Below are 26,967 nucleotides of genomic sequence, written 5' to 3' on the forward strand. Positions count from 1 at the left end.
TAGTTGACAGGAGAAAACAATGTCAAGGTATATGTTGAATATCGATGCAGACACACAAAAAAATGGGTAAAACGTAGAGTGGAAAAATAAGGTAAAAAAATAAGGTAAAAAAAATAAAGAAAAAAAATTAATCCAAGCTAAAAATAATAAATGTCATCCTCGATTCAATCGAATCGCGAGATACAGTCAGAAGGAGCCATTTGTGGGGTAACAGTATGTGGAAAAAAATGCAAGAAAATAATATTCGGAATTAACCTGGTCCGAGTCGTTACAAGCTTGAAAAAGGCATACTTAAAAAAGAGACCTTTCATATACTCAATTCAAATCCTTTCTTTCCCAGTACCGATTAATTTCCGACCTTGTTGAAGTCATGGCACTTGACTGAAAGGAAATTGATAGTTTAAAGCGGATAACTGCGGAATTAAACCCGCACAAACAATTATTCGAAAAATGCTACTTGCTCTTTTTAACATAAACTTTATTAGTCTAAGTTTAAAACTCGTATTACATCCGTTCAATATCCATTTAAGTACATTAGAGGGCTCGAAGAGCTAACGTCTGCTTCGACAAGACAGTAAAGCCACATATATGCAATGAAATTCAGATTCAGTGGATGGTAACATCTCTTTTTAATGGTTTAAGTTGTGTATCGTTTGTAATGAAATAGGATAGTTTGCGAGTAAATCATGTAGTATTATCCACAAAATGAATTCAATTGCTTTGAAGTGTAAGGTAAAGCTAAAGCAATCGTAAGCCCTATTCATATTAGATTTATTGATACTCTCCTTCAATATTTCATAGTTTACAAATTCCTAAGTATCTTTGTCCTGTTAGCATTAATCTGAGATTAATTATATCTTGCTAACGTTATGTTGTGACTTCAATGCTTATACTACTTATTACACTTAACACAAAGCTCTCTAACTAAAGTATATCCTACCAACACCAAGCCCCTGTATAGCATCCGTACATACTCAAAATTTGTTAAAGGCATGTAAACTTATGTAACCTCTCACATTGATGAATCATTCATTATAGAAAGAAAGCCTACATTAGCAACAATGATGTGTAGTCATCTCAACAATTTATAAATTCATCAGCAAAAAGTGATTCATCACATAAAGTTGTACTCGCTTATATCAAAGCACTGCCTCCACTAAATTAAAATGTTCCATAACTTAGGGATGGTCAAATCGTTCCGATATATATATAACACTACAACTAGGACTCAAGTACAAACGAAACATGGGTGACCTTTCGTCGGTGTAATTTCCGATTCAGGCAATTGCCCTAATAGGAATACATCTCCGCATATGCATGAGTTTACCAGGAAGTATGCCGGAATTACCAGGTTTTAGAATTAGTAGGCTTCAGAAAAATAATAAGGAAATAAAAAAAGCCCAAACAGGAAGGTTACCAAGAGGCACTATTCGGGTTGGTCGGCATCGTTTGGCAAATAAGCGGGCAGTAAGGCTGGCAATCAGAAGAAGAGGAATCCGAAAATCAAAAAGGTGTAGGTCCAAGAGAACGGCTGTGCTAAAGGATGAGATGGCACTTTTGATACTGGAGAGTTTGGCCGCAGCGCAGAGCGCAGTACCGCAAGGGCGGGTGCGGGAAATTGAGGGGGTGCGGGAAACCGGCCTGACATTGCGGCCCGGTGGGAGTGCGGGGGATCCGCAAGCGGAAAAAATAAATATTGGTCACCGTATGGCAATTTCTTTTATTACTGGATGCACAGTTTCGTTTCTTGGTAGACTAGCGATGAAGTATTTGGGGAGTTGAAAAGGGGAAAAAGGGAGGAAATAGACCAGATGAAGGAATAAAAAAAAAAAAATAAATAAATATAAGAGCAATAATGGTAATAATAGGAATGATAAAATAGCTAGTTGGTAAAACAAAAAAAATTACTACTTCTCGCCATTTGCTTTTTACGCTCAAGGCAGGGACAGCGAGAATTTTAGAGATAACGGAATTGCCTATTGTTCCCGCACCAGGCGGTAATATTGAGGTGCGGGAAAAGTTCCCAGTCTTTCCGCAAACGAGAAAGATTGCAGTTTAGTGTTTTTTTAATTACGGTCATAGTGGTAACATTAAAGGAAATAAAAAATGGTGTTGTGTGATTCTTTGTCCGGCCCGTAGCCAAATATAGTATACATGTCGTACGGGAACGTTACCCGCATGGAATTATGACTCTCTTGGCGTTTAACGAGGTCCCAACCGTTTTTTTTGGAAAAAGCCTAAGTTCCACCGGAAAGCATTGTTCTGCGAGTAGCGAAAAAATTGTTTGTTTCTAATTATTTGAATTTATTTCTCAACACATGGATGACTTATCTTTTGGAGATGAGGAGACAATAAATTGAGTTTGAGGGTTTCTATTGGCTGTATGGCTGTATCGGAGAGTTTACTTTGGAGGGAGAGTATTAGGAAGTAGGTATTGCTTTAATAGGTGGTGTGCTAAGGTGATTTTTATAATGGACTCTTACTATTACGTAGTCTAAATATATGGTTTAAATCGATGGAATACCATGGTTTAGATATATAGTAAATATATAGTGTAAATATAGTGTAAATGCACAATCTATATTCATGGTATATCATGGTATATCATGGTATACATTCATAGTCCAATCCATAGTCTAAATTCATAATCCAATTATTCATAATCTAGTTATCATATACTTCTTTCAATAGCCACCTCCTGCTTTATGAGGTATTTCTGCACTTTGGCCGATTTCATTATATATTTCGTATGCATTTTCTGGTCATCCTTTTGCTTTCGTCTCTTTAAGCAGTATCGTTTTTTTTTCCTCTTCTTTCCATTTTTCATTGTTGGATATTTTTTCCATTATATCTGTCGTTCTTTCTCGCTCTGGTATATTTCAGTCCGAACCTTTACCTTCACCCCGTCCCAATTTCACATATACTTAAGTGTTTGCAGTTTTTTTCTCGCTCCCTCGTAGATACAACGTGTACTTAACTAACAAGCCTGCCAGAGTATTCGAGAGTAGACTTTTGGTGTATATAGTTTGACCGAAAGCTGAAAGTGAAAATTTTCACGGCAGATTTTTAGGCCTGGCACATTATTGACAGGCAATAGATAAAATTCGGCAAGCAAGTGGGTTAGACAGCTCACATAAGCCACATAAGGCATAGAAACAAGGCGGACCGGCTTAACTGAGCACCGCTTTTCGGATCTTGCCTAACTTAGCACATCTGGACGAGCGTATTGTATTTGTGCAGTCTGGGTAGAGGCAACAGGAAGAAAAAGAGAAAGGAAAAGAGAAAGGAAAAGAGAAAGGAAAAAGAGAAGAGACAAACCAGAGTAAGCAGGATGACAGCAAAGGAAGAGCAAGAGCCCGCAGTGACGAACTTGCCCGGCAATAAGATGTTTGCACTTTCTCCGCGGAAGAAGTGTCGGAGTTACAAGTGGACGGAGGAAGATTTGGAGGACCGGGTGGCAACGGATGACCGGATCCACCCGCAGCGGAGGTTGCTCACGCCGTTTCTCCGGCACAAGACGATAACGCCGATCCCGGAGACCAGCAGGGAGCGGAACGAGTTCCCGTTCAGAAACACGAATCTCTTCAGTGAGCTTTTCTTCACTTGGGTGGACCCCGTGTTGCGAGTCGGGTATTTGCGGACTTTGCAGGCGGAGGACTTGTTCCGGATCCCGGCCGGGTCGCGGTACGACGTGGAGGAGCGCACAAAGACGTTTCTGGCGGCGTTTAAGCGGCGGAAGCAGCAGGCGGAGCTCCGGTACCTGGAATTGCACAAGATTGCCGACACGGGCGACTCACGGCGTGAACTCGGCCACGACGAGCACTTCCAGTACCCCAAGCACTTGGTACTCGGTGCTTTGTACGACACCTTCAAGGTGGACTACCTGGTGGCCATCTGCATCAAGCTTGTGGCCGATATTGCCCAGGCCATGAACTCGCTCCTCGTCCGGGGGCTCATCAGCTATGTGAACGAAAAGGCACACGGCATGAACCCGGGCGGCAAGGGCTACGGGTACGCGGTGGGCATCTCGTGCATCGTGATGTTTACCGGGCTGCTGTTTGCCCGGTACTTCCACGACTCGATGTTCTGCGGCGCCGAGATGAAAGGTGTCTTGACCAAGGCCTTGCTCGACAAGTCGTTTGCCGTCGATCGATCCGAGAGGGTCAGGTTCCCGCCCTCTGAGTTGTCCTCCTTCATGGGCAACGACCTCTCGAAAATCGACCTTGCCGCGAGCTTTTTCGCCTTTGTGACCAACCTCCCGGTCGGATTGGCCTTGACCATCATTCTTTTGAGCGTCAACGTGGGTGGGGCCGCACTATCCGGCATAGCATGGTTCGTCTTGGTCACTGTCGCCGTCACTTACTGCGTCAGGATCCTCATGAGGCTCCGGGTGGGTGCAAACGTGTCCACAGACCTCCGAATTAGGTATGTGAAGGAGATCTTGGGCAGCATTAAGATCATCAAGTACTACGCGTGGGAGATCCCTTACTCGCAGATGCTCGCCAAGTTCCGGACCTCCGAGATGGCCCAGATCTTGCGGATCCAGTTCATCCGTAACAATCTTACCGCCGTGTCTGTCACCTTGCCCAACGTGTCTGCCATGATCGGTTTTCTCGTCATGTACGCCGTCGACGGGTCGATGAAGTCGCCCGCACAGGTCTTTGCGTCCTTGACCTTGTTCAACATCTTGACCAGTCACGTTGCCATGTTTCCCACCGCCTTGACCACTGCCGGTGATGCGTTGGTTGCTTTTTACCGGGTGCAGCAGTTTCTCTTGGCCCGGGACGAGACTCCTGACCCGGAGTATCACCTTGTTGGGCAGAGTGACAAGCTGAGTGCGATTTCGATCGAGCACGGGTCGTTTAAGTGGGATGAGGAGGAGAGAGATGAGGAGCATCAAAGAGATGGCATCAATGAGAACTCCAGCAATACTTCCCTCAACTCCTCGTTCAACGAAAAAGCACCTGTTGGCGCCAAAGACGACACCGGCGGCTCCGAAGACGACACCGACGGCTCAGAGACACGAACCGGCGGCTCGTTCGGTGGCCTAGTGGACATTAACATCAGTATAAAGCAGGGAGAGTTCGTTGTGGTCACCGGGCCGATCGGATCGGGTAAATCGTCACTTCTCAGTGCCATAAAGGGTGTGATGCCCCGGACTGCCGGCAGCATCACCATTTCCGGCAACGTGACACTCTGTGGCTCACCTTGGATCCAGAATGCAACCGTCCGCGACAATATCTTCTTTGGCAACCCGCGGGATGAAGAAAAGTACCAGACCGTGGTGGATGCGTGTTCATTGAGCAGTGACTTCGATATTTTGCCGGCGGGCGACTTGACTGAGATCGGAGAGCGAGGTGTGAACCTCTCGGGTGGCCAGAAGGCCCGGATCAACTTGGCCCGGGCAGTTTACAACGTGGCCGGGTTCGAGGACCGCAACATTGTGCTTTTTGACGATGTGTTGAGCGCGGTGGACGCGAAAGTGGGCCGGCACATCATGAATGAGTGCATTCTGGGGCTCTTGGGGTCGAAGACCCGGGTGTTGGCTACGCACCAGTTGGCTTTGATAGGTGCTGCAGACCGGATTGTGTTCATGGGAGGAGACGGGGGTCTGGATATGGGCACTGAGGAGGAATTGCTGGAGAGAAACGGGCAGTTCCGGGAGTTGATGGAGTACCAGATGGAGGAGACGAGGGGGGAAGAGAAAGAGAAAGAGGGAGAGGAGGATGAGCAGGAGGATGAAAAGAAGAAAGAGGATGATGAGGAAGATGAAGAAGATGAAGATAATGATCTCGGCTCCTCCCTCTCACTGTCTCCCCCCTCGGTCTCGCCTGAAGACCTCAAGGTGATCCGCAGACAGACTACAAAGAAAGAGTACGAGCAAGAGAAAGGAAGACTCATCCGGCAGGAAACCCGCAAGGAGAACGGGATCCCCCTGGAGATGGTGGTGGCATACATCCGGGAAGGGTGCGACAAGTACGGGATGCGGTTCATGGTGCCCAACTTGGTGTTGAGCATCACGTTCACGACGTTCACGATGCTCTTCCAGAACGTGTGGTTGTCGTTCTGGACGTCGCACGAGTTCCCGCGGTCCAACAACTTCTACATCGGCATCTACATCCTGTTCACGTTCCTCTTCGTGATGTGTGCGGCCTGGCAGTTCTGCACGATCGTGTTTGTGTGCAACAACGCCTCTCGCAACCTCAACATCAAGGCCATGGACCGCGTGATGCACGCACCGATGGCCTTCTTTGACACCACGCCCATGGGCCGGGTCCTCAATCGCTTCACGAAGGATACAGACACGCTTGACAACGAGATCGCAGAGCAGGCCCGGCTCTTCTGCTTCGGCCTGGGCAACATGATCGGCATCTTGCTCATGTGCTGCGTGTACCTGCCCTACTTCACGATCGCCGTGCCCTTCATCTTCGTCTGGACGGTCGTCGTGTTCTCCTACTACCAGGCCAGTGCACGCGAGATCAAGCGTTTGGAAGGTGTGCAGCGATCACGTGTGTTTGCCAACTTCGACGAGGTCTTGCAAGGTGTCGAAACCATTAAGTACTACGGGGCAGAGCCGCGGTTCGAATCCCGGTTCACGCGGCTCGTCAACGACATGAACGAGCCCTACCTCCTCTCGAACTCCGTCCAGCGGTGGTTGGCCGTGCGGTTGCACATCTGCTCGGCACTCGTCAACCTCGTCGTGAGTCTGCTCTCGGTGACAAGGGCCTTCCCCATCTCCGCCTCCGCCTCAGGCTTGCTCGTGTCCTACCTCGTGTCCTTCAGTGCCCAGTTGATCTCCACCTCGCGTTCCGGCGGCCAGCTCGAGCAGTACTTGAGCTGTGTCGAGCGGATCGCCGAGTATGCCTTCGAGCTGCCCCAGGAGGCCCGGTACCGCACTCCACGGGGCCATGAACCACCTGCCGAGTGGCCCCAGCACGGCCAGATCGACTTCTCGCACGTCTTTCTCCGCTACAGACCCGAGCTCCCCCACGTGTTGTCCGATTTCTCGCTCCACGTGCGGCCCGGCGAGAAAATCGGCATCTGCGGCCGAACGGGGGCTGGAAAATCCACCATCATGACCGCCTTGTACCGGCTGAGCGAGCCCGAGTCCGGATCCATCGTCATCGATGGCATCAACACCCTCGACCTCGGCCTATACGACCTCCGGGCCCATCTCTCCATCATCCCGCAGGAACCCGTCTTGTTCCGCGGCACCATCCGCCAGAACCTCGACCCTTTCCATACCAGATCCGACCACACGCTCTACCAGGCACTTCTGACGGCCGGCTGTGTCTCGGCTGCCCAAATCCACTCCGGGTCCGTGTCCTCGTCCAAATTCGCATTGGATGCATTCGTCGATGACAACGGCCTCAACTTCTCGCTCGGCGAGAGGCAGGTGCTCGCCCTCTGCCGGGCCTTGGTCAAGGACACACGCATCTTGGTCTTGGATGAGGCCACTTCCAGTGTTGACTACGAAACTGACGCCAGAATCCAGCACACCATCTCTCACCAGTTCCAGAACTGCACCATCCTCTGCATCGCCCACCGTTTGAAGACCATCGTCAACTACGACCGCATCCTTGTCATGGACCGCGGCCGCTTGAACCAGTTCGACACGCCCTGGGCCTTGTTCAATTCCCGCGGCATCTTCCGGTCCATGTGCGACAAGTCCGGGATCACTGCCGACGATTTTGAGGTTGATGGGGCAGCTTCTTAATATGGTAGTGCTATTCTCTAGTTTTAATATATTTGGGTAATAACATGAATGCCGTAGTCTCTGTAATTCACATCAATTCATTCTGTATTCAATCCGAATCTGTCAGAGGCAGATACTGCCATTAACAATGCTATGCTATACTTTTAATATACTTTGGTAATGACATGGGTGCTGTAAGACTGTTCTCTCATATAATCTGCTTGCTGTAGTTTACATAAATTCACTCTATATTCAATCCAAATCTGTCAGAAGGCAGGTACTGCCATGAACAATACTCTCACTACTTAACATGGCTGGGTATTATAAAGCTCGGTTCAATACATAACACGATAACTGAAACATTCGCTTAATACCCTATCAAAGCATGCACATAACTCGAAAGGCCTCCCAAACTGCTTCAATGTCACATTTAATGTGCATTTCGCTATTCACTATGTAAACCATCTATGTACGAGATATTCCTCCATAGGCAATGCTATACCTCTCCCTTATTCAGAACACTATCGTACCAAAAGTCATTGTTTGACACCTCTTCCTAAAGTGAGATTATTTTCTATCCTTAGTTTGCTTAGCATATCTGTTAGCATAAATTGTTAAAGTTGGTGTTACCAGACTTATACAGTATTTCGATATTTATTGTAGTACATAATAAAGAGTATATAATGATCTAAGAAAGGGAATATCTTCACTTTGTATATATGTAGTTCTCGTATTAATCAGATGATATAACAATACCATCTTTTCTTGCTTGAACTCCACTGTTCGAAAGCTTCATTGTTTTGACAACTATACTCCTCTCTGTGCCGGAAAACCTCTAGTAAGGATTAAAGAAATTTTTATACATGCACCTTTTCCTTTCTAATATCTTTTACTCTTTATTATTTTCCGTTCTCCCGCTTTAATAGTGATTTAAACATCGCAAATACGATATTGAAACAGGCAATGTTGAATTTACGGCTTCTATTAACAATCTTCATTTATGTGATTCTAAATTAACAACCACATGAACATATATACAATTTGAGATACAAACCAAGTGGATTCAAAAGAATACCGCTTATATGACAGATATTTTATTCAAACAATAAGTAACCGTAACAACAAAGTCTGGTGTCATACAAGATGGTGGAATTTGCCTGCCCAATAAAGCCGGGAACTTTGGTATCTTTTTAAGCTTATAGTGATCTTATTAGGCAGAAATATCACTTAGGTAGATTTAACCCATGTATTAATTTTCGCTTTCTGCTTCTATGCATTTTAGTTGATAAATCATTTCAACTTTTAATGATACAATCGAGTGGAACGTAGTTCTTTGAATGCTTCCTAGTTTTCTTTGATTGCATATTTGGTTATCTATGAAAGAACTGTAGTTGCATCATCAACTTGTAATATGCCATCACCATATTTGTCTTGAAATCTTTCGGATTCTAATGAATACCAATAAGGGACTATTCTTATATATACAATATCGGATTTTCCAGTCATGCCCAAATATGGAAAGTTTGAACACAGTCTATTGAGCATTCACTACAAGGTATAAAGATAAGAGAAAAATCGTCAAAGAATGAACAAGCACAGACTGAAGTGCCTAAACAGATAATCCAAAACTACAGTACCTGAAAGGGTAATCCCAAAGTAAATTGCCTGAACAGGTAATTACAGGTAGCATACAGTACTTGCAACCACGAATATCTAAAGAGAGGAAAATCTTCTACTTGCAGCATATAATGAAACTGAATTGGTAGCAAAGAATATATGACAGGACTATACAGTATGACGCAGTAGGAATGAATTTATAAAGATGACAGGAAATGAATATCTATCTAGCACAACAGGAATGTGTCAGTAAATTCCATATAGAACGCAAATGTGACGTACCAGTAAATTCCATACAGAACATGAATGTAAGTCCATATGGAACATAAATGCAACATTAATACATTTCAACCGCCTCACCGCTAGATCTGGAAATACGTCTTGCACCGCTCGTACACAAAGAACGAGCATGCAAACATCGGCACAACCTTCAAGAAGCCAATCCCCAAACCAACGTAAAACCCACGGAGCCCCCGCTCCATGTACACCTGTTTGGCAGTGTGGATTCCAGAATAGAACTGGCCGCCACTATTGACAACGGCACCAACTTGCATTCTCCTCCGGATGACCTCAAATGGATAAGCGGCGGCCTGAGCCACCATTCCGGCACCTCCACCGGCTATAAGTTGGGCCCAAACCTTCAAAGGCCGCCTGTGATCAAAGGAAGAGTCAGATTTGGTCAATCTCTGCTCACCTGGAGGCACATAATCGTCAGTGACGGTGTATTGAGCAAGGGCAGGAGACCGGAAGAAGTCGTGGAGCAGATCGTGGGCATAAAACGAGACTCCAGCATAAGGAACCATGCCGATGATGGTGGGAATAAAGCCTCTATAGAAATTCGACACGGCCTGAAAAAACTGGATGTTGGAACCCGTCAAACTGTACATGGTACGCGTGAGAAACGTCTCGTTCCGCAACGCTCCACCCGTCGTATAGCTGAAGCGCGGCTGCTCGTTGTAAATCACCTTCAGCGTGTGCACAATCTTGCCCTTTCCGTAGTGTATTTGCTTGTGGCTGGTTTCGAACGCCAGACGCACCCGGATCAAGTCAAGCGGGTATGTGCAGCAAACAGAAACCACTCCGGCAAGCGATCCCGAGAAAAACCGCCTTGCCGCGGTCTCATACTCGTCCCGCGGGATGAGCAGCGACCGGATCTGCTCATAAAACACAAACTTGATGCCTGCGTACGGAAATATACGGAGCAATGTGGCCGAATGGCCCTGGTACAAGCCCCAAATCCCATCATTATGGTATATTGTCTTCATGGCCCGGAACATCCCGCGGAAAGAGCCCACCATCTGCCGGTAGTGCGGGTTATTGGTCTGGAAAAGGATCTTCACACGGTCCAACGGTGCAACTAGGGTCTTCGCGGAGATCCCGGCGATTCCGCCGGCAAGACCGCTTCTCAAAACGTACACCAACGACTGTTTGTCGATTTCTTTCGGCTTTGCACCTTCCTTCGGCCCGACAAACGCCTCTTTTACCACCGCTGCATCTCCCTTTTTAAACGCTGCGACCTCCGATACGGGTCCTGTTGCCAAAACTGGCAATAATCTGTGCTTTTCGTCTGAGATGCTGTGCTTTTCTTCCATGATGCCGTGCGTATGCACTTTTCCATCTTTTGCAAGTGACACCAATCCTGCAGACGCGCGAGAATCTCCCGATGACGTGCCGGCTATGTTAAGCCCCGAATCGGACATCTATATTCTAGTGTTCGATACCTTTAACGTCAATTTCCAGCTCCAATATCAGCTGTCGAGTTCAACCGCCTTTTTCTGGTTCTTCCTGTATAAAATGCGTGCCCGATTCTTCTTTTTACACCTCTGCAAAGGTCGATCGACAAAATTAGTCCACAACCGCTCCCTGCTGCCTGATGATGATCGCAAAATACTCAAATGTAACCTGTGCTCTGTGTATATTAGCTAATCAGCTTAACCGATGGCATTTGTTCTGGTATTCCTCGAAAATGCAGCCCTGGAAACTAAACCAGCAGAACGGATATGGCGATGCGGATGCAAAATAAATAGCGGCTTGGAAATATGGCCTAGATGAAGTTGAAGTGCTTAGTTGTTTACATGAAGAAGACTCTAGCAGAAGAGTAGGTGTATTTAAAAAGTTTATCGGGCATAGAGTAATTTTTTTTCGAGATTGCTGGCGGCATTTTTTATTCTGATTCTGGCTTTGATTGGCAAGCGGCGTAAAGGAAAAATTTTCTCGGATTTTTACTTTATTTTATTTATTTTTTCTCCATTGCATTGATCGATCCAAAGTTAAACTTGGGGAGATAAGCTACCGGAAGAAACGAAGCAGAGGGAAGATAACTGTATTATTTATATTACTCATATACTTTACTGAGTATTTGGTGTGCTTGTACTGAAATGCATGGTAATAATTTGGGAATCTGTAGAGTTGCTATAATTTATTATGATATATATCGTTTGTAGGTGTGCAAATTCACATAGCCTGCTAAAGAGCTTCCCGCGTAACCCACCGGGGAATCGAGATAGACCCCACAAAACTGCCCGGCAAGGAACAAACACTACGCGAGACATCAGAATAAAATTTCGCCCTGTGACGGACCGAAGAATCTAAAAAAAAGTCGGCAAAAATCCGTCGGGTGGGGTGAAATTGCGGAAACAATACCGGAATCTGCACAATGCGGGGGCAGCTTAGGATTCGCGGGGAAATCTCGTCCTTTTCCCGGGATCCACTGGGTACCCCAGATTTCGTTTATCATGAGAATGCGGGACTGCGAGGGGGAATAGCAAAAGAGATAAATTGAGGATATAATGAGGATATGTTGAGGATATAATGAAGGACGAAGGACATATTGTAATATGATAGATATTGAAGGACACATTGCAATATGATAGATATTGAAAGACACATTGCAATATGATAGATACTGAAGGACATATTGCAATATGATAAATACTGAAAGACATATTGCAATATAATAAATACTAAAAGACATATTGCAATATAATAGATATTGAAAGACATATTGCAATATAATTGAAATTGAAAAATATATTGCAATAATAGACGTACATTTCCATACAAAATTACCAAAATTCACTTCCATTATAAGTACAATACCAGCACGTACTAAGAGCTGAATCGGCTATCCGTCTTATATTCTTTTCTACTACTTATCATCCACTGGAGCGGGATACGGGTGAAAAATGGATTGTAGCATAGATGAAAGATCTCTCTTTCCAATATAATACTGATGACGCTCGTCTTCGCTTTTGAAATCTTGGCAGCCCCAAAACAATAGTCGGACTATTCTTTTCAATTTTGCATCCGGTATCTTCTTGAGCAGCGTCTCCGTGTCGTTCATCTCTTCTATCTGCCTTGCAGTTTTCTGCACTTGCTCCTTTTTCTGTGCATCTTCTTCATCCAACTCTGTTTTTTCGTCTTGCTTCGCTCTTTTCTTGCTCAAATCGTTCGGTTGGATCTTCTTTCGTGTTAAAGTCTCCATCTGAGTGTCAAAGCGAACAACAGGCTCCTCATCTGGAACACCATTCTCATGTATAAGTATCGATTTATTCACCAAATCAGCTACCTCCTGCCTCATTTTCTGCGAGGTCAACCACTGGAGAACTTTCGGTATTGGTTTCCGGCTTTCTTTTGGCTTCCGAAACTCCTGCCCGTAGCATAATAGTGTGATTGTCTTCTCAACCTCGATAAGGAAGTCTCTACTTTCCAATATGCTTGGTGCGGAAAGCCTTTCACTGATAAACTTGGTCACATCATCCAAAAACTGCCGCTCGCACTTTTCGCTCTTTTTGGGGTCGGAGATCTCCGCAAGCTCAGCCCAGTGGCGTTTAATCATCTCTATCAAATACATCTGCGTCAACTTGAAGTACACAAATGCATTTGAATCCAACAACGTCGGATACACGTCAGATATGAGATCCCTGGCCTTATCCGGCATACCTACCAACAAATACCGCCTCACTTCACCTCGTGTCTTTATTGAATCCACTCCGTACATCAACCGCGTGTACTCCTCCTCTGTAATATGTGCAAATATCGGTGAATCTTCCAAGAAAAGCTTTCCGGAATTCTTGGCGGCTCTTTCTACCAATTGCTCTGGTTTGAACATTGCATCACAGTCAAATACATTATTGGATGGACTATCAACACTAAATTGCCCTTTTGGTGTTCTATAGCCTAAAACTGCTCCTTCAAGCCGGTCAATTATTCCGTCTAAGCGCAAATCCTTTGCCATATTGAGCGCAGTATCTGCATAGCCCTCGTGTATTAGGTAGCTCAACACGTGGAGGGGTGCGTTTTGGTAATTTGACCGAATATCTGCTTTGGCATTCTCGGTTGATTGACTTTGGACAATTTTGGATGGAACCACTCCGTTAGTTATTCTTTCTTCGAGAGTGAATGGAATGTCGAAATTCTGCATTGATGTGATATTACTGATAAAGGCGAAAAATGAAGAGCCGACTATTCTTGATAATGGTATTTGCTTTAAGGTATGAGTAAGTGTACAGGGTGGAAGTTGAAAGGATAAAGGAAAAAGAATGTGTTATCTGAGAAAAAAAAAATCGCTTATCAGTAGAAATGAAGTCTTATTGTAGGAGGGCGAGCCTGGATGATTACATAATATTTGTTAGTAACCCCAGATAGCCTGTCAAATTATCACAAATAAAATCACAAATAAGATCACAAATAGGATCACAAATAAGATCACAAATTACTGATAACCCTACTAATAATCCAATAGCCCACTTACTTCACAAACAATATCACAAATAACCTACAAACCGCACTAATAATATCACAAATAACCTACAAACCGCACTAATAGCCTACATATTTAACACCTGATATCAACCATGTTAATTTTATAGATATATATCTGTAGGAGACCACTTCAACCGTATAAAACAGCATCAGCACAATTCATAAACACGTATCCAAGCTTCTGTACTAGCTCATAATGATTTGTCAAGTGCCTCTTATCAATTTCCGTTTTGAAAGTCTCTCTTATCAACCTTCTGTTTTGTCGAGTCTCTGTTCTACCAAATTTATGCTTTTCCGCCTTCCCAAATTTCTGCCCACTCTTGAGCTGCTTTCTCTTCGAATTATCCTTTGAGCTATCTTTGAATTTGTATCTGAATTCTTCTTCTATCTTTCTGCATTTCTTCCTCTCCAGTTATTCTCATCTCTTCAATGTAACCGCATCAAGCCCCACATCACTGCATTCTCTCACTCTGAGGCTTCCAGGTACCGCCAAAAAGATGCTGCACATAAGCCATAGGGTCACTTGTGTCCTTGGCACCCATCTGGTTGACCCCGGGGCTAAAGCTGGTAATTGGGAGAACCATCACATCATCCACAAGTACAGGCTCCTGCATATTCTCAAACTTCTCGCGGTTCACCTGGCGGTTGCTGGAGTCAGGAAGCTCCGTATCAACATCCGTCTCCCGCTTTTTTATGTCGTATTTCTTATGCTTCACCCAGTACTGAGATCCAACCCCAAATCCGTCTCCAGCTTTGCCTCTGCTAACCACATTATTGAGATAATCGAACACCGTGTCCGTAAAAATGCCCGGGCCCGTCCACTGCATCACATTATCACCATTGTCTCTGCCCTCGACATATTTCAACCGGTTCATCCTTTTTTTCCGGAACGTCTCCTCGACCACGCGGATGATCACTTCTCGGAGAAGCGGATGCCCTTTTTTCGCCTGAAACGTCCACTGGCAGAACTGGATCCGTCTCGCGTACCAGTCGGCCCAGTCCGGTCTGTCGGGGTCCGCCTCTATGCCGATAGTCATACCAACCGGTGTATCTAGTGGCCCAGTGGCCACGTCTTGCTTCTCCTGGTGCTTTGAGACCACACCTCGCTCCTCCTGGCGCTTTGAGACCCTAACACCCCTCTTTTTCACTCTCGACACTTCCCCCGAGGCACCAGTCCTGTATTTGGCATCAAACGGTGCCCACTTGTCTATAGACTGCAAGCAGTACGTGTCAAGATCTGTGTACGTGCCTCCACGGGCAAAAATCACGAGATACCGGAAGAAGTCCGCCTTGAGAATGTTTGAGGGCAGTATGTCGAACGCTGTGGCAACCTCCGGGATCTTTCCGAAGCTCTTATCAATAAACTGCTTCACCTGGTCGTCTGCCACTATAATAACGTCACTTTTCGGATTTCCCTCCTTCCACGACCGGTGCGGTTCCCGGAACTTCTTCGGGAACCTCTTGTCTTTCGCCCCGCACTTCCAGGTCTGCCACACAGTCCTAGGGACCGGCTTTTCAGGCTCGTATGGAAAGTAAAATGCCAGTTTTTCTCTCAATGACGCTCTTTTGTCATCGATTTTGTTCTTTGTCCTCAGCCGAAGACTCAATGTCTTGAAATCATCCCCATTGCCCCCAAACTCGAACTCAGATAGGAAGCTCAGCGTCCCACTTGAGCCCTGGACTGCCAAATGAATCACTATGTAGAGAATTATCACTGCAAGCAAAAGCTGCTTCCTATATCTCTGAAATGATGTCTTCCACGGCCGAAATCGAAACAATGCCCTGCACCGTTCGGCATCGTATATTTTCCAGTTCTGCATCCCAACCATTTATCGTCTAAGGGCTGCTATTGCTCGTTAAATATGCTGTTAGCTTGCTAATGCTATACTTTTTTTTTTTTTTTTTTTAACAAAGCCTCCTGGAATTTTCAATGTGCTCACGTGCCTCAATGTGCTATCTAAGCCCAGATGAGATGGTATACGCAATTGAATTAAAGTGTCAGCGGAATAAAAAAGGAGCAAGAGAGAGTTTAGTTGAAGAGAAAGCGATGCAAAAATACAGCAAACGCTGAATCAGAAATGAATGTCAGGAGTGGAAATGGAGTCGCATTCAGTTTGAGATTGGAAAATGCAAAATGGAATGGAACAGACAAATATGCTGATCTAAGAATAGTGCAGGAGGGACCAATCCTGGAGCCTAGTTTGGAATTGGGCTAGGACGGGGGAAAAATAATAAAAGAAAAATATTCTGAGAGGAAAAATCCGCGCGAATAATGCTGCATAGGCCGTCTTTTTGCCACCGCGATGCACGGAAATTTCCGCCGGGGCGTGGCACAGGCCACCGGGGTACTGCCACTCTGGGGAGGCCCGGCAGGCCCGGCGGGGAAGCGTGGAATCGCCGGGCACGGCACCGGGCAGGGCGGCCTGGTAGCTCGAGTTTACCGGGTCCTTTTCTACGGGTTAATTGTTTGACATGTAGGCCTAGGATGGAACACAATCCATAATATAAAACACAATCCATAACATAAAACAGAATCCCTAAAAATGAAACCAGCAATCCCGCCAATACATATCCTCCTGCTTTTGTCAATCTGCTACTCTAAAACTTCCAAAAATCAATATTCTAGAACACTGTGTGCAACAGAGTCCAGAATACTGCATCCGTAGATCAGGTGAATTAGCTGTAGCTCTATATTTTTCCCCGGCTTTTACGCCAATTTATTGATGTCTCTTAGATTTAATAATTACATATTAGCTACTTAATGAATCACCTACCCATACACATTCACTGACACACATCCAGGTTCAAAATCCAAACCCTAGCAACAGGTCTGGCACGTGCGCAGGGAGAATTCCCACCTGCACTTGCCGAAATGTGCACTGAAATTGTCCCCGGGCAGAATTTCTGTGCACCCTGGAAAATGGGAGAAGAAAAGATTTTGCGTGAATTCCACCATACGGTTCCCCTGTAGAGTAAGATCGGCCTGGGGGAATAAAATGCAGGCGTTGTTTGGCAACAAAATTTTACGCATTCATCTGCTCACGCGTAATGCAAAGAAATCACACAATAGGATAGTGAAATAAGCTGAGAATAATCAGAAACCTGTGATTGTAAAAAAATATGAAGGATGAACACAATGCAGCAACGCTAAAAATAAAAAAGCACTCACGCCAGAAATAGAATTCACACTCCGACCAGATGGGGAAAAATAGATCAGGAACCGAGCTTTTGACAACAAGCAGGGAGGAGTAGATTATTAAATCATTATTTTGAATAATTTTTATCCCCCATATCCATTCAATTGCAACGGAGAAAAATTCCGCGAATTAAGCCTACATTTGGTTCTTGCCTATTAGTGCGAGATACCATACAATTGCTTTATTGCTAAAGGTACATACATACATAATACACTTGAAACTGGACCTGTCATGAAACACACCTCAGACGCAAATCCTAGTTTCTAAATTTGGCTGAAACTGGCTAAAACTCGTCGAGTTTCGTTTTAACTGGCTGACATTCGCTATTGCTGACTATTGCTAATTTTAGCCTGAATTTCCAACGGCTGAAATCAAATTCACGATCCTAACCTTTCCAATTTCTCTCTAACTTCTTCCCAACTTCTCTCATCAGCTTTTTTAGTTTTCCTCTTACCCTGCTAAAACCAGCAGACTTCCCCAAACAGTATGAATGCAATCTCCAATCTCCAAGTCCGGCCTATTATCAGGCTTTTATCCAATACTTTCTCTTCAGCATCTTTCTATTTCTTCTCTCAAACATTTTTCCACGTACCCTCCAACTCATCGTATCTCCGCTTAGGGCCATGATCTCTATTAAGCGCTGTTCCGCTTACCACTTTTCTCAGCGTCTCTCTCTTTCTTCTTCTCATATTTCTATCTTTCTCGGTCTCTCTCCTCTCAATTTCCCATTCGGTTAAGTTCTCCAATTTAGGACAGAACTCTTCTCCGTATTTTCTTCTATCATGACGCAAACCTTGAAGTTCGGCCATGGCAAAGCCTTCAACAGTTGGTGGCTGGTATGTGTAATTATACAATGGAAGAGATTCCGTGTACTGAGGAATTTGCTGTGGATTTTCAATCAAATCCTTCCTCACTTTCAAGAGCTCATCGTATATCGAAAAGGCAATCGCATTGATAAATTCCCGAGGCAAACATATGTCCTTCACCACGCTTTCGGCGAACATTTCTGGTGTAACGGTTTTGTTTAGCATGTCCCACTCAATCCGATCCGAGTAAAACTGCTCTCCTAAGTTGATTGAGAGATCAAGAATCACGTGAAACTCCTTCTGCTGCTGGAGTATTGGGATTGGCGTGCCAAGAATTTCCCTGCACGACTTCAATTGCTCCTCGATCTGACTCACAAGCTGATTTTCCGCACTTTTCGGCATGTCTAACTCCACACACATCGTCGAGGCAAACATCTCTGGTGTGACTAGTGTTTCGTTCAAATTCCATATCAGGAGATCCCTCATTGGTGCTCCATTAACATCCATCTTGATCCTGAGGGCAACATTCTCCTCTGGCATTGCCATATTGGACAGCATCTGAAATTCTGTAAAAACCGCCTTTGGATCCTCCGTAGGTGCCTGCTTGCCCTGATATTTCGAAAGATTCACCTCCTGCGAATTGTAATATTTACCATACATGTTCCCGCGGTCTCCATCGTAATCTTCATCATCCTCATCATCCTCAAAGTCGTAATCAAAGTCCTCTGCGTAGTTTATTCTGGTTGTTGATCTTTTTGACCCTCTGGCAGTGGATGACGTCGGAAAAAGCGCATTTGCAGTATTCTTCAGTCTCACAGAAAGCGATGTCGACAATCCCTGTGGTAAAAGTGGTCTATCTGTGACTGGTGGTGCCGTAATGTCACCTGAACTCATTTTTGTTGTTTTTAAAGAGAACTAGAAGCTGCTGAAATGTGTGTTTGTATTAATATCAAGTAGATACGCAAACCTGGGTAGTAAAGCTCAAATCTAAAAGAACTGTGATGGCAGATTTAAAAATCCAATTTAACCACCAAGTGAATATCTTTTGTTTGGCCTTCTTTTACAGATGAGTTCTTCCCTTGGTCAAACGTTAAACTACATGTATCTCGCGTAGTTGAAGTCGGAAAAAAAAAATAGCTTCAAAATGATGACAGTCCGGAAATAAAATAAGAAAATGAATTAATTATAAAAGATGATAGTCCCGTCTATAGTCTCAAAACTAATATCAGTCGTGGTTTTCTGATAAGACAACTTAGATATATTATCACTAAATTCCTTAGTTTGTTCGTTAGTTTCTTATCTTCAATAAACCTATTCACATCACGTAGAAGTTTCAAAGTCACTGACAAGGACCATCTTTATATAGTCCTACGATTACTTTTACTTTTTACATTCACAAATAAGATTCTCTCTAATTTCTATTATCAGAACATTCTAGATGTCAGTTAGCGTCTTTCGACATGACACATAATCTTTAATATTGTTTGCCTTCGTTTGCCCTCAATACTAAAGTCGTATCTATATCCTGCTAAACTAGTTACCAGAAGATTCTTTAGAAATCTCGAAATCCTTATTTGTAGCACAGCCTTAATTTAAGTTTTCTGAGCACAACTCTCAACACAAAAAATGTGTGCATCCGTGCACCACTGAGGACGAATGAGAACAAGTGTGAAAAGTACGAAAAAAATGAATTAACTCGGTCTTAGTATGATTGAAAAATGAGATAGTGGTTGGTGGAGAAAAATCCATGTCGAAAAAAATTAAGAGGAAAACAAAAAAGAAGGGAGAAAAAGAAGAGGGAAAAATTTACCCTCATCATTTCTGTAGGTATTGCCGGACAGTGCGAAAAATTTTTCCACTCTGAATTGAAAAAAATTTTTTTTTTTTCAGCTTTTCCTGCAATGGCAAGTCGCACTGATTTATTACTTCTTAGATATACATCAACGTTTTATGTGTTTAAGACTAAAGGCATCTTTTTGAACAGACCCCCTACTGACAAGGCTCCAGATAACAGTTGTTGCAGCATATAATCAAATCAGAAAATGTCTTTCACCGATTTCTCTAGCATTGACACTCTAACCAAGTTGGACAAGTTCCTTGAGGACAAGTCATACGTTGAAGGGTAAGTATTAGAAATAGAATGAATATCCAAGGGCGACTGCCTAAAATTGCCTGCTTTTTTTTTCTCTACACGCTGGTTCATCCGCTCATATCATTATGATGAATTAAATTCTTTGGTCCATGTTTCCGAGGTGGTTCAAGACCCACCAAATGAGTAAAACTAGAAAGGTGCTACGGCATCATCTCTGATTGATATGAGTGAAGAGAAAGTGTGAAAAGGATGTGAGGTGTGAACGTGAATAGAGGTTTGAAAAAGAAGTTCAAGGTTCAAGTGAATATGAAAATGAAGTTTGAAATTGAAAATGAAAATGTGAAAAATATTAAAAAATTTAAGATACGAAAAATATGGATGGGTAGAAATATCATGTCCGTATCTATCAGTCTTATTTAACACCTTTTGGAGTCAGCAATACAGCAATTTACCTTAAACTAAATTGTTCGAGTGAGAATTTGGATCTTTGAAAAGCCATTTCGTTTCAATAATACTAACAACCAACCATTTGCTCTAGTACCTCTGCCACCCAGGCTGATGTTACCACCTACAAGGCCTTCCAGAAAGCTTACCCAAGCTTCACCAGATGGTTCAACCACATCGCTTCCTTCACTGAAGAGTTCGAGACTTTGCCAGCAGGTAAGGCTTCAGCTGCTGCTGCCGATGAAGAAGATGATGATGTCGATCTCTTCGATGATGACGAAGAGGAAGATGCCGAAGCTGAGAAGCTCAAGGCTGAGAGAGTTGCTGCATACCAGGCTAAGAAGGCTGGTAAGCCAAAGGCTGCCGCCAAGTCTCTTGTTACCGTCGATATCAAGCCATGGGATGACGAGACCGATCTTGAAGCCATGTTGAAGTTCGTTAAGAGCATCAAGATGGACGGTTTGGTGTGGGGTTCTCACAGTTTCGTCGATGTTGGTTTCGGTATCAAGAAGTTGCAGATCAACGTTGTTGTTGAGGATGACAAGGTCTCCGTTGAGGATGATGTCAAGGAGAAGGTCGAGGAAGATGGTGAGGAGTGGGTCCAGTCTGTTGACATTGTCGCCATGGCCAAGTTGTAAGTTGCTGGGCCGTCTTTCCTTGCTGAAAATCCCAAGAGCAGTACTCTTTTTGCTCTTTCCCTTTTCTTTTATATCTTTACTCCTATGATTGTTGTCTGTATTCTCGTATAATTTAAAAAGAGCAGCTACCATCTATTTTGATTCTGCCTGGAAAGCGTAATGTCGTAAATAATATATAGAATAGGGTCTAGTGCTGGCCATATAACTTCACCTAGCACGGAAGAAAATCAATTCCCGCACCCTGCCACTTCCTGCCGGCAAGAATATCGTCAAGACTCCTACCATCTCGCCAATGCTGCTTCACTATCTCCATTATCGTCTTAATCGTCCCCATGTTGACCGTCCTGTACAACTTCTCCATGTAATTCAGCACCTTTCGTCTTTCGTCCACCTCCTTGCACCACAGACCCACCTCAAGGATCGGCCAAACCATCTGCGTGACAGTTGGGCCTTCCCAGTTCATTCCGTCATAGACGGCCAAGAATTCCCTAACTAGGCAATCGATCTTCTCCGTGTAGTTTTGGCCCATTCTGCAGATGTCAATGAGATAAATGTAAGCGGCGATTGCCCAGCATTGTGCCCCCTTTAGTCTCTCCGCATAGGGAGCATCAAATCCGTCCAAACTGGGTGGAACATAGTCCCGATACCGAAGAATCTCCATCTCCATAGTCTGAAACCGGGAATTGCGCTCTATTTCCGTAATTTCCGACTTCCCCTGCTGCCAGTAGCCACCCACATCATGCCGCAATGAGCACATCTTGTTGAGCACCTGGAATATCTCTCCGGGGCAGCCGTTCATCTTGGCTGTGGACACAAGTTCGTTTTTGCTGCCGTACCATTCCGGTTTTGAGAACGGGAGTCGGTAATCTGGACTGACCAAGGCTGAAACAGTGTCAAACCACGATAAAACACAGATCATGGTCTGAGACTGCGTGATCCTCCGGAGCAGAGTGCAGTAAACTTTGTCGGAAACAATCGAAGCAAACAACTTGAAGAAGGTCCTGCTAAGCGCCGACCTGCCGGACTCAAGAATCGCAAACAAGATGTGGACGTAAAGCAGCAAGAGAATCACGAAGAAGTTCGATCTCTTTCTTTTGCGTGTCTCCTTCTTCAAGTTCTTCATCACCCTCCCCACTATGCATGTGGCCTCGTAGGTACTCTGGGACATTTCCTCTTCCGGAGTGCCATACAAGTTTCTGGCCCAGTGTGCCTGTCTCTGGCCGCTTGACAAAGTATCGTCCTTCGATTTTACGTATTTCATCAAATACTTCATGGTCGTGTCAATGTGCTGCACCCCTTTCTGGTAGAACTTGTCCCCTCGGCTGTCCACATACATGTGAATTGAGCTTAACGATAGAAAGCACGATCTCGCCAACTCGTATCCGCAAAACCGGATCATCATCTCGGGCCAAGGATTGTGTGGATGTGCATCCAAAAGATAGATCACCTTCTCGAAGAAGTGCCGCATTAGCACTTCATCCTGGGGCGATGATCTCTGGAATTCCAACATCTTCTCCTCGCTGCTATCTGCAGCAAATAGGTCTGGGTCTGGCTTTAAAGCAAGTGTTTGCATCTTTTCCGCCTGCTTATCCTCTGATTGGTCCTGGACCGCCGAAAATGACCCTATCTCCTCGTTCAAATTCCGACTGGGCAGCTTTGCTTTCGACTTAAATGGTGATAGAGCAATTTCCCTCGGTCGCAACTCGTTGAAGTTGTTATCCAGTAGATAGTCCAGTCCGTCATACAAAGCATCCTCAAACTGAAACGGGTCGGCAATGTCCACATCGCTGCTTTTATCTGAACTCTGATCTGTGCTGCTCTCTTGCTCCAACTGGTCTGCTCCATAGCTTCGAAATGCACTCATGAAGTCTGTGCTTAATCCTGCCATTTGTGTTTCAGCTCCCACATCTGGGCTTGTTTTCTTCTCAGGTTGCACTCTTGACTTTTTTGTGATGCTCTTCTTCTTATCCTTGTCCACCTTAGAAAGCCGCCTCTTCATCCGAGGCCGACCTCTAAATCCAAACTTCTTCTCACCTTTCGAATTATACGAAATATTCACCGGACCCTGGTTTCTGGGATCATCCACATCAAACACTAGTTGAAGACTATATCCTTCACATTTCCGGCCGGATTTTAGACAATTCATGCAGAACGGTTTTGTTTCATCGCATTTCCGTCTTCTCCTCTTACATGTCAGACAGCCGTTTCTAGATCTCGTTCCTTTATTCACCATACGGTATATTTCCATGAAATTGTTTTTGCAAATACGCACGATGGCCCTTGAATGTTAATGTCGCAGTTAGTTTTAACTAAAATACCCATCGGTGTTTCTCTCACATATATACTTCGGATAAACACATCCCCGGCTATGGTATCGAAACAAAGGACTTTCCGCTTCATCAACGAATCTATTGATAAGGAAAAGCATCTTTCTTCGGTAGACGAATGTCCCGATAAGGAAATCGTAAGCGCCGAAATGAAAGAAAAAATAAAAATAAAATCAGAACAAGATAAAAAAATAAGCATCGGAAAAGAGAAGCGCCGATGTGGTTACCGAGGCCAAACTAATACCGCACGACAATACAAAGATTGTTGTGTGCCGTAATGTGCTACTGTGTTGTCCTTATACGTTATTTAATATTTGTATTCATACACATAAACGGTCTATTTAAAGAAAAGCATAATTCTTGTCGTAGGTCTAAGAGCTAATTCCAAGATCGGACAAAAGCGTAGAAATCATGCACTGACCAACATTTATGAAGTAATCGAGATGATGATCAATGATTTCCTCAGTGTCGAGTGCAGCAAGCCAGTTGCCATCGGAAATAGCCTCAAGAGCCGAGGTAGAAACACTATCCCAGTCCTGTAACTCGTGGCAAAGAGACCAACATCCTCTAGTTTGAAGTGTTGACTCATCCTCACTGATTCTGACTTCAGAGCCACAATGTGAAAAGTCCATCACGGCGAATGGAACGAGGGGAACAATATCACCGTAATGCGTAACTCTGGTGTATGTGTTTGTTGGAAGTTCATCACCGCTACCAGATTTCAAGAAGCTAGTGAGAGAAGTGGTGTCGTACCAGTCATCCATCCATGAAGCGAAGTTTGGGTCTCCGACCTTTGGACTACCAAAGTTGATAAGCGTGACATCCATTCCAACCAATCTCAACTCATTGGCAGCAAGAACGGCCAATGAAGCTCCCAAGGAGTGGCCAGTGACATCAATCTCAAAGTCTGGGAACTTCTCGTGAAGCTCAACCATCTTCTTGAAAGCATCTTTCATGAACACACTTGTGGCGTCATAGAAGCCGGTGTGCACCTTACAGTTCTTGCACGTGAAATCAACTGTGTTGATACCCTCGCTCACAGTGTAAGGAACGTACTTCGAATGGGTGGTTGCAAAGTCAATTGCCCACTCCTCAAGAGTAGTCGTTCCCTTGAAGATCAAGACGATTCTCTGGGTGGTGTTATCCTGAACAATGAGGCCAGAAACATCGCTGTCAAACTGGTATATAACCTGCTGATTGTCGGTATTGTCGGTACAGGAGGAAATTGAACATGCAGTAGTCATGTTTCCGTCTTTCAAGGCGTTAACTGGCATGCAGTAGGCTAGAGAACAGTATTCTGCAAACTGCACAAGCTCACTCCTGACATTTGGGAAGTTCGTCGTTGGTGGCTCCGCAAAGCACTCTTCAAGAGCACTAAATAGGGAAGCCGAACGGACGACACCCAAAAACAAGAATGTGAAAAGAATGTTTAGCTTCATGGTTCAATCTGGACTGACAAAAGCTGAGCTTATCCTTGCTTAACTTGTTTTAACCATGTTTAAACGTTTTTGAGGGGGGCATTTTACTTTACATCTTTTGGAAACTGCACCGATTAAATACTTGACTGGTTGCATCTGCTTTCGGTGGTTATAATCAATAAATCCCGTCTGTCCATAAATACAAATACGCTGCTATGTCCTGTTGAGGCCGTTATAACTCCTCGTATAGTCCTCAGGTCGTACCTGTGCATATTGTTCCTCATAAATTCACCGTTGAGCAGTTTCCCCATCTCTAACAATTGCACAGAAAAAATTAATCAAAACTATCCAATTTGTTGGGGATCCTTCTATTTTCTGGCTCAATTAATTATTCGCCCCATCCATGATTTCTCTATCTGTAGGGTTCCCTCCATTTCCGTCGTATCAACAATGCTTTTTCGCAGAAAGAAATTTTAATGAAAGTCACATATGCTTATTGTGCTTGAAAATAAACGATGGTAATGAGTTTTTCATCATTGAAATTTTCACTGAATCTTCACTTTTGCTCGTATCTCGGTATTTACCTTTTTTTGTCGCAGCTTTTTTCACGCGAAGTACTTTTCAAAAAAAACTGCCACAAACGACCTTTTAAAAAATAGCATTATACTTATGCCAAGACAGACAGCTCGAGATTAAGATACGCTCAGTGTATATTGGCTGAGAAGCTTTAAAGCTTGGAATATAACTGAGTAAAGGTCCTGACTAACAGATGCAAAACCAATCTAATTTACATAACAGTTTGCCCAACACAGCCTTATCGTATACCAACGGGGTTTGCTCCCAAGTGCTCGTTTTGGTACTTCATGTACTTAATGGTTTTTGATTGCTTTCATGCAAAACCCTCAATTCTACTTGTTATCCGAAATTGGACATCTACGCTAACTTTAGAAATGTCTTTAGCCTTCATCGGCAATTAAGTAGTATGTCTGGCCCAAATTATTTTCCAAATGTGTTACCAATACTCCCTGTTAAGGTAATGTAGTAGCATCCCAACCGTTTACGAACACCCAAAATAATTAGTAATGTCATTTGCAAACTTTCTGCAGCTGTCTTTATCATAGAAGAATCGGAAAATTATATTTTAACGTTGAGCTCGGTAGTATATTTTAGAGTAAAAAGTACACTTAGACACTTTAGTATCACATTTTCTTGGCATTTCTACAAAAAGGTGTTATTCATAGTTCAACTAAAGCCAATATTTCTCGCTGTAGCCTCGAAGTGTTCATTTTTATGTGGCTGATGGTAGCATTTCCGGCGGAATTTTCGATCATATCTCACACTCTATAAATATTCTATCTTGATGTGTCTGTGTTTAAATCTCCATATTCACAGGAATAACTAAAAGCCGAAGAGATTTACGAAGTAACTCCGGGTGTTGAATATGTATTGGGATTGTTTAAAGCCGTTAAAAGGGTGAAGTACGTGAAGTATTGTATGTATTACGAGTGGGAACTTAATTTGATCTCGTTATTTTCGTATTAAACGATGAATATAGTTTTCTTTCATTGAAATCCGGTTGAAAGCCTTCTCGAGCCCTGCTTTGGTCAGGTTTAGGCAGTGGTACAAATAGTAATCTTAACTGGACAGTAAACGTAGTATATTCGTCAATAGTCGCGTCTATATAAGACTTTCCTACCTTGTTTTATTGAAGATACCTCACTTTTAAGTATTAGTGGTATTTCAGTATGTTCATTACTCCTTTACCTATCTTTTTCATACCTTCTTTTTGAGCTCTTTTTGTATCATTTGCTTTTCGAACTTTAAAACATACCACCCTCCAGCCAACGAAAACTTTACAAAGTAATTGCTGTCACCTTCAACTATCTCAATGAATATTGTGGTATGTTTCAGTATTGGTAATTTTTGTTTCTCTTCTGTCTGTTAATTAATTAAAACTTATATTTCCTT

General features: G+C 43.9%; 8 protein-coding genes across 8 annotated transcripts; 3 read left to right on the plus strand and 5 right to left on the minus strand.

Annotated features, from left to right (window-relative positions):
• Positions 1-1,335: 1,335 nt before the first annotated feature.
• BRETT_002794 (uncharacterized protein) lies at positions 1,336-1,782 on the plus strand (the record flags this gene model as incomplete). The annotated part of the gene is made up of 1 exon (XM_041281314.1): positions 1,336-1,782. The coding sequence occupies one exon, from the start codon at positions 1,336-1,338 to the stop codon at positions 1,780-1,782; it is 447 nt and encodes a 148-aa protein (XP_041139105.1).
• A 1,549-nt stretch (positions 1,783-3,331) lies between these two features.
• BRETT_002795 (uncharacterized protein) lies at positions 3,332-7,717 on the plus strand (the record flags this gene model as incomplete). The annotated part of the gene is made up of 1 exon (XM_041281315.1): positions 3,332-7,717. One exon carries the CDS (start codon positions 3,332-3,334, stop codon positions 7,715-7,717), a length of 4,386 nt encoding a protein of 1,461 aa, XP_041139106.1.
• A 1,958-nt stretch (positions 7,718-9,675) lies between these two features.
• BRETT_002796 (uncharacterized protein) lies at positions 9,676-11,013 on the minus strand (the record flags this gene model as incomplete). Its single annotated transcript, XM_041281316.1, has 1 exon — positions 9,676-11,013. The coding sequence occupies one exon, from the start codon at positions 11,011-11,013 to the stop codon at positions 9,676-9,678; it is 1,338 nt and encodes a 445-aa protein (XP_041139107.1).
• Positions 11,014-12,461: 1,448 nt separating this feature from the next.
• BRETT_002797 (uncharacterized protein) lies at positions 12,462-13,736 on the minus strand (the record flags this gene model as incomplete). The annotated part of the gene is made up of 1 exon (XM_041281317.1): positions 12,462-13,736. One exon carries the CDS (start codon positions 13,734-13,736, stop codon positions 12,462-12,464), a length of 1,275 nt encoding a protein of 424 aa, XP_041139108.1.
• Positions 13,737-14,529: 793 nt separating this feature from the next.
• On the minus strand, positions 14,530-18,974 carry BRETT_002798 (uncharacterized protein; the record flags this gene model as incomplete). The annotated part of the gene is made up of 4 exons (XM_041281318.1): positions 14,530-15,773; positions 16,137-16,144; positions 16,427-16,529; positions 17,867-18,974. 4 exons carry the CDS (start codon positions 18,972-18,974, stop codon positions 14,530-14,532), a joined length of 2,463 nt encoding a protein of 820 aa, XP_041139109.1.
• A 1,148-nt stretch (positions 18,975-20,122) lies between these two features.
• Positions 20,123-21,254, plus strand: EFB1 (Translation elongation factor 1 beta; the record flags this gene model as incomplete). The annotated part of the gene is made up of 2 exons (XM_041281319.1): positions 20,123-20,202; positions 20,711-21,254. 2 exons carry the CDS (start codon positions 20,123-20,125, stop codon positions 21,252-21,254), a joined length of 624 nt encoding a protein of 207 aa, XP_041139110.1.
• A 211-nt stretch (positions 21,255-21,465) lies between these two features.
• Positions 21,466-23,487, minus strand: BRETT_002800 (uncharacterized protein; the record flags this gene model as incomplete). Its single annotated transcript, XM_041281320.1, has 1 exon — positions 21,466-23,487. One exon carries the CDS (start codon positions 23,485-23,487, stop codon positions 21,466-21,468), a length of 2,022 nt encoding a protein of 673 aa, XP_041139111.1.
• Positions 23,488-23,952: 465 nt separating this feature from the next.
• BRETT_002801 (uncharacterized protein) lies at positions 23,953-25,020 on the minus strand (the record flags this gene model as incomplete). The annotated part of the gene is made up of 1 exon (XM_041281321.1): positions 23,953-25,020. One exon carries the CDS (start codon positions 25,018-25,020, stop codon positions 23,953-23,955), a length of 1,068 nt encoding a protein of 355 aa, XP_041139112.1.
• Positions 25,021-26,967: the final 1,947 nt, after the last annotated feature.

Source organism: Brettanomyces bruxellensis, chromosome 9 (assembly GCF_011074885.1).
Source record: "Brettanomyces bruxellensis chromosome 9, complete sequence".
NCBI lineage: Eukaryota > Fungi > Ascomycota > Pichiomycetes > Pichiales > Pichiaceae > Brettanomyces > Brettanomyces bruxellensis.